The 7,664-nt window shown below is 43.0% G+C and overlaps 1 protein-coding gene across 1 annotated transcript in view; it reads left to right on the top strand.

Moving 5' to 3' along the window:
• The first annotated feature begins 5,602 nt into the window (after nucleotides 1–5,602).
• The window catches only part of LOC112138372 (protein-tyrosine kinase 2-beta), a 27,175-nt gene continuing 25,113 nt past the window's right edge, over nucleotides 5,603–7,664 (top strand). Inside the window, exon 1 of the mRNA XM_024260924.2 lies at nucleotides 5,603–6,129. Within this exon, the coding sequence (XP_024116692.1) occupies nucleotides 5,926–6,129 (204 nt within the window). The 5' untranslated portion in view covers nucleotides 5,603–5,925. The remainder of the gene's footprint in view (nucleotides 6,130–7,664) is intronic.

Here is a 7,664-nt window from a genome sequence, read left to right as displayed (position 1 = left end):
ATACAAATATAAAAAACAAACAAACATGTAATTTAAATAAATATTGTTGCCAAAAACATAAAATCTTATAATATATATATATATATATATATATTCTCTGCAAACTTCGCTGATAAAAACAGAAGCCAAAGAGCAGGATGTGACAGAACTAAAAAAAATAAAAGTCGAGAATGTTTCTGTTCATAACTTACAGAAAACTCAAAGACAAAATAAGTCGTTTTATTCTGATTAAGTAAATAAAATAAACCTCTAAAATACTCAAACTTAAAGAATTTTATATTTTCTACGTGTATTAAAGACTCACTTTGATTTTTAAAAATCTGTTTTTAACTTGTTCTTAAAGCATTTTACTGATGATGGAGGACAGATAAAGAAAATTAAGATTAAAACTTCATTTCTGAGTACGGAAGCCGAAAACGGCCTGCCTTGCTTTTTTTTTTTTTTTAACAAACGTGGTTTTCTCGAGATAACCAAGTTCGTTTTCTCGTGATAACGAGATATTATCTAGTTTTCTCGAGAAAACGAACTTGTTTTTTTCATGATAACGACATATTTTTTCGTGATAACGAGATAATCAAGAAGGGAGAATGAAGCGTCTCCCTGCAGCTCTCAGAGACACAGAGATTGAAAACACTCCACAAACGTTGTTTTTAGACTATTTTAAATGTATTGGTGGATCTATGCTCTTTAAATGTCATAATTCAGTCTCGTGCACCGGCCCCTCCCTTAATTTTCCTAAAAACCGCGAACAAACATTGATAGACAGCTGCTGAGCGTGTCTTCATGGTGCGTTCACAGAGATCCGGACATCAGCAGCAAAACAAAGCAGCTTAGCAGAGAGAACGTCGAATATCAGCAATGATCCATATATAATCGATTAAGTAAATAGTGTCGATTTTTATTTTGTTTCCCAGATGAAAAAAACATAGTAGCGGATTGAGTTGGGCTGAGTGGCTCTTTTGGTCTACTAATGTCCGGACTTCATTGAACACATCATGCCGAGATTCTCGTCTGCGCTGTGATCTGTGGGAAATAACGGGATGAGGGCTGGTACATGAGATGTTTGAGGAGTGTAGACCCACTAATAGAATAATAAAAGACAATAGACTAAAAACAACTATTGCGGCGTGTTCTTCGGCTGTTTTTCTCTTCTTTCTTCGTTATTAATTATCTTGTTGTCACGAGAAAACAAACTTGGTTTTCTCGAGAAAACCAAGTTTGTTTTCTCGTGATAGCGAGTTATTATCTCGTTTTCTCAAGGAAACGAACTTGGTTTACGAAGAAAACAAACTTTGTTTTCTCGTGATAACGACATATTATTTCGTTATCACGAGGAAACAATAATAAAAAATAAAGTAAGGCAGGCCGTTTTCGGCTTCCATATCTGAGTATTTCTTGATTCAAATTAAACACTTGGAAATTGATTGTCTTTGTGATGTAGAAAAGACTCTTGGCGGGGCCACAAGCTCTCTGCTGAGCTCCATTCTGATGCATTCACTTGTAGACAAATAGATCCATGAATGTCTTTGCTTTCCTCGTCTAAGCTGGAATCTGGATCAGAACTGTACAGATAAATAGCTCAGAGTAATGTGTGGGTTGGTTGTGTGAGGGGCAGCAAGCAAGTGGGCGAGTGTGTGAACAGATGGCTAATGGGAAGTGGGGGTGGAGTTGTTCCGACCACAATTTAGAGGTGAATTTCTAATAAACTCCTGCAGAAACTACATCCTAGAAAAGGACAGTTTTTTAAAAATGTATTTAAAAACTGCCTAATTATGATTAAAAGACCATTGGGGAAATTTGAAAATAGATCAGAAAATGAATGAAGTGGGACATTTAAAGGTTTTTATTCACATTTGGTGCAACTATAAGCTGTAAAGATGTCTTAATGACCAAAGAAGTGGGTCCGATCAAAATGTTTTTTTATTAAAAAGTCACATTTTATGAATAAAATGCATTTAAACGTCTATCAGATTTGAATTAAATGGCAAAAAATTGCCCATAAAGTCAAGCTAAGCTACGTTTGCATCCATGCAACTTTCTGCAGAAAAATCTGTTTCAAAATGAGTAGCAACAAAGTTGGTTCAGACCTTTGACCAGAGCGCTCCATCCTCAAAATATAGGCCAGTGGTCTAAAAATCAGCTGAAAAGCTTTTACCATGAGATCTGAATGGTCTCAGAATATTTAGGTGGGATTCTTTGACAAAAAAAGAGTAATAATTAAGGAGCAAGAGTATCTCTGATCATCACAGAGCTCATATGCTAATAATGCCAGAACACTCCACCCTGGAAAGCTTCTGTCAATTCACTTTTGGTGGAGGACCCAAACGCAAGAGACCAGGTTTGGTGGCAGAAAAACATTTAATAAATAAACTGAAACACAACAAGAACCTATGGAGAACCAAAACAGTGACAGAACAGAACAGAGCAGATGACCTGGTCATGCTGAACTGAAGACCAGACACTTAAATACACAGAGGTTGATTAACTAAATGAAGACAGCTGTTTAACCTGAACATAGTGAGACTGACAGGGAAAACAGAACATGACAAGATCACCACAAAAATCAAAGCATAGAATCCTGACAGTACCTCTCCCCAAAAGGACAGATCCCAGATGTCCAAAACACCCAAGAGAAGGGGACCCTTACATGCAAAACAAAAAACAAGTCCAGAAGGCCGAGCTCCTGCAGCCAGATGGATGTGAGGGGTATCAGAACCCCTCCTTAGGAACAGATGTGAAGAGGAGCGGTCTCGACGATTCTCCCCAGGGACAGGAAACATGAAGGGCAGCAGCCCTGGAGACCTTCCTCCAGAACAGGAAATACAACCAAAGGGAAAGAGTGGCCACCATCCTCAGGGACAGGGAACATGAAGGAGCGGTCCAAGCGACGAACATGAAGCTTGAGGGACAAGGTGCATGTGGCATAGCACGACTTGAATACGGGTGCAGGAAAACCCATCTGCTGGGTCCAAGGTGGTCAGTTCTTCTGTCTAGAACTGGTAGTGGTTGAAACTTTGTTTTGTTAAATCCAGACCAGGGTCAGACATGTGGGATCCAAATATGCAACACGCCAAGTGGGCAGGCTTGACTCAATATCCAGGAGCAGAAAAAGGGGGCAAAATCAGCAGAACAGAAATGGACAGGCTTGCGCAGTCTTGAGCAGGCTTGAGCAGGCTTGTGCAGGCTTGAGCAGGCTTGAGCAGGCTTGCACAGGCTTGAGCAGGCTTGAACAGGCCTGCGCAGGATTGAGCAGTCTCGAGCAGGCTTGTGCAGGCTTGAGCAGGCTTGAGCAGGCTTGAGCAGGCTTGGGCAGGCTTGAGCAGGCTCTAGCAGGCTTGAGCAGTCTTGAGCAGGCTTGAGCAGGCTTGGGCAGACTTGAGCAGGCTTGAGCAGGCTTGCACAGACTTGAGCAGGCTTGAGCAGACTACAGGCCTGTTGCACTTACGCCTGTAGTCATGAAGTGCTTTGAGAGACTGGTCTGTCAGCACATTAGGACCTGTCTGCCTCCCACTCTGGACCCTCACCAGTTTGCCTACAGACCAAACCGGTCCACAGAAGATGCTATCACCATAGCTCTCCACACTGTGCTGAATCATCTGGAGCACCAGAGTAGCTACGTGAGGATGCTCTTCCTGGACTTCAGGTCAGCATTCACCCACATCATCCTGGCAATCCTGGTCCAGAAACTGTCCCACCTGGGTCTCTCCTTCCCCATCTGCCTGTGGGTCAAAGACTTCCTGACTGACCGCCCACAGTCTGTCAGGCTCGGCCCCCTTCTGTCCAGCACCATCACACTCAGCACCGTTTCTCCACAAGGATGTGTCTTGAGCCCCCTCCTGTTCACGCTCTACACATCCGACTGCACCCCGACCCATCTCTCAAACACCATCATCAAGTTTGCAGATGATACCACAGTGGTTGGACTCATCTCAGGAGGGGATGAGTCTGACTACAGAGATGCACAGAGGTGTGCAGGTCTCTGATGATCTCTCCTGGTCTGCAAACACCACAGCGGTGGTGAAGAAGGCTCAGCAGCGTCTCCACTTCCTGAGGGTGCTCAGGAGAAACAACCTGGAGGAGAGGCTGCTGGTCACCTTCTACAGAGCCGCCATAGAGAGCATCCTGACGTACTGCATCACAGCGTGGTGCGCAGGGTTCTCAGCCGCAGACAGGAAGGCTCTGCAGAGGGTGATCAACACAGCCCAGAGGATCACCGGCTGCTCTCTGCCCAGCCTGGAGGATATCGCCAGCTCCCGCTACGTCAACATCATCAAGGACTCCTCCCACCCCAGCAACTCTCTGTTCGACCTCTTACCGTCAGGCAGACGATACAGGTCACACAAAACCAGGACTAACAGACTCAGAGATAGTTCTCAGGAAGAAACTATCTCTGCAGTGGACAATAAAACCCACTGAAACTGTCCACACAATCCCACACCATGGATCATATTGATCATGTGAAATATTTATTACCATACACAAGTGCAATTATCTCTTAACACAAGTGAAATTATTTAATCCCTGTGTTTTATTTTGCCTTCCCACTGTTTATGTATATTTGTATATTTTATATTTTATTACTATTATTAATGTTACTTTTCACTTTTTTATTATTATTTCACTTTATTTTTGAACCAAGTGAGTAGCGCTCAAATTTCATTTTACAATGTACAAGGACAATAAAGGCTATTCTATTCTATGGAGGCTTGGACTGGTTTGGACAGTCTTGAGCAGGCTTGTGGAGGCTTGGAGAGGTTTGGACAGGTTTGGACAGGCTTGAGCAAGCTTAAGCAGGCATGGACAGGCTTGGACAAAGGCAGAAAGCGCAACGACCTGGCAGAGTGGATAAGAAGGGAAGAACCCAGGACCCAGCTGCATAGTATCAGCAATCAGGACTGAGTAGGTATGGAAAGGCAAGAGGGTCAAAGAACCTCCTAATCCTGATACCTTTAAAATCCACATGTCTTTTTATTGAATATTTGAGAAAAATGCCAGATCTGAAACTACCACAACCCTCTATATGTTTAATATTAATTAGTCATATCTGATCAGCATGCCCAGAACCTGCTGGCCGGCAGACTGATTCCATGTGGCTTATTTTCTTCTTGGCAGCCAAAATCCTTTGCAGTAACTTCTAGCCAAAAAAAATGGCAGCAAACAGAATAAAAAAAGTTTCAAAGTTTTTCTGTTTTTTTTTCTGCATCTCTTGGTATAAGTCAATTTCGGAAAAAGAGAGCAAAGCGAGATGGAATCTGAAACTAGATACCTTTTTTTGTCAAACGAGCAGCACACCACAGGCCTTTTTTTTAAAACTCGGATATGGTTTCTGTCAAGAACACTGAAACAAGAACAAAACAGCAGAGCAAGGAATAAAAGCAGAGGATGAGATTGAAGCAGGTTAACCACTGCTTGCTTTAAAAAAAAAAAGAAAAAAAGAAATTCAGTTTGTCTGAAAACGATGGTACTCATCTGGAATAGCCTTCAAGAGGAAGTGAATGTGAAGCTTTGAGCCACAGTTTTTTTAGAGCGATGGTTATGGTTATGGGTGAGAAGGGGGGTGAAGAACAGCGGTTTCATCAGTCTTGTCAGTTGTTCTGCTGCTGCTCTTCAACTTCCTCGTTTGCCCTGTCACAGCCATTTCCTCTTTACTGACACTTTTTGCTCTCCTGGGGGGGCCAAACGAGCTTCTTTCGTCAAAGTCGCTCAAACCGAACTTTGGAGTGACCTCGGAGAAGGTTTGGTGCTCAAAGGTTTTCTTTGAAGGTCTCTCCGCTCCACAGAGGACTGTGAGTACGCCGTGAAGCTCTCGGCGGAAGAGATCACCAGCTTTCACGCGTCTCCTTCCTCGAGCGTCCAGGATGGGGACGGCGGACTGAGATGGTCATGTGCGTCCCTGCGCGGTAGTCGGTGACCTGTGGGTGTGGGATGTCCGGTGACACTCAAACCCTATGCTGGAGGAGCATGTCTCCCACCAGCCTTGAGGGGCCCTTGAAGGTCTCCTCGACAGCAACTGCGGGCAAAGAAAACATTTCCCATGTGAAGATCATCAAAGTGTGCTTCCTTAGCACCAGCTCCAACCTGGGCAAGAACTTCAAACTGGTCCGCTGTGAGGAGGGATGGACGGTTAAGGTAATCTACACTCCAGATTCCACACATCAGACACTTTACCTTCAACATTTTTAAATACTGAAAATGACGAGCACTTTACAGCACAGTTTGTAAGCATTAAAGACAGTCAAGAGGCAGTTGAGAGGCTCAGGTGATGAGGAGAAACCAGTGAAGTTGTTTCGTGAACATCGGTGGATGAGAATGAATCCGTCCAAACTCCTGGTCAAGTCATTTCCAAAAAGGGCCACCAACGAGACATGACTGTTGGTTTTGAAAAACTTGAACAAATATCGGTCCAGCTGATGAGGAGGAAACTGAGCTGAGGGTGCTAAAAATAAACCTGATAGAATGTCACAACAAAAGCTTCTGCCACCTTGTTTTGGAGCAATTGGATCGAGTACTGGAGCTGCAGGAGATCCGCCTACACTGACTACACTGAAAAACATCAATATCTTATTTTAAGATTAGGATATTTAATGCACTGGTGTTGAAAAAAATGTTTTTTGAATTTGCTCGCAAACTTTAATTTTCAAGGAGCTCAAATTTGCTGAGTCATGGTAAGAACATGCCGTGTAACATCAGGTCAGCAGGGAATGAGTCATGACGGATGAGAAAGCGATGGGGAGTGCGAGAGTTGCCTTAGCAAAGATGTGGCGAAGCAGAGGTGAAGTCTGACCCGTATGGGTACCGCGGGTTTTTGGGTTCCAAGGGGGGTCATAGAGAGTAGTGGACGTATCTTTAGGGGGGGCGTGTGTTTGGTAGGTGTCTCGTGAAGTATCTGTAAGGCTGGAAGTCACACGTTATGACGTTATTACGCCACACTCTAGTCATTAGTAAAGTGTGAGGACTGGCTCTTTGGGTTTACGAGCGGTCTACAACTTTATCTACTGTATTTTGTCTGGGCCACTTGTGTACCTCGTACTGGTTTGACCATTTTTGGCACCCATACATCCTGTATCCACCTGTAAGGACAGTTGAGACTATGGGTTTATACTTCATAATGATTAGTAATCACTCTGCATTGGAATCACCCCAATTGCTGCAAATTGTGACACAAGCTGATGAGATCTGTGACTGGAATTTTAGTACAATTTTAGTATTATGTCATGCTTTTTATACTTTGAGAAATTAGAAGACCTTTGACATCACAGAATGTCAAAGGTTCCTATCGCTGCATTCTACTTTAGTGCTGCCACAAACAATTATTTTAATAGTTCGATTTTTTTCTCCAATTAGTCGAGTAATCGGGTCATGTGCAAACTGGATGTAAAGCACACATCTTAACCATCATTAGCTTTATAGTAACTAAAAACAAGATATATAGCATTACATGCAATAATGTTAGTGTGAATGCTGTAAGCTGAATTTGGCCGCTGAAGATGCTAGTGCTGATAGCTGAAGGTGCTGAAATTGATAGCTGAAATCGCAGAAGCTGATAGCCAGCTAAATTATTCGTTAAATGCCAAATTAGCCTAAAAAACTGATAAAAGTTTAAGTTAGTCAAAACAGCTAGCATGCAGCTGAAATATTAGCTACACTCCAAAATAGGGCCCTGC

Source organism: Oryzias melastigma, unplaced genomic scaffold (genome assembly GCF_002922805.2).
Source record: "Oryzias melastigma strain HK-1 unplaced genomic scaffold, ASM292280v2 sc00160, whole genome shotgun sequence".
NCBI lineage: Eukaryota > Metazoa > Chordata > Actinopteri > Beloniformes > Adrianichthyidae > Oryzias > Oryzias melastigma.
Note: the sequence above shows the minus strand (reverse complement) of the source record. Positions and strands in the feature narration are given on the sequence as shown.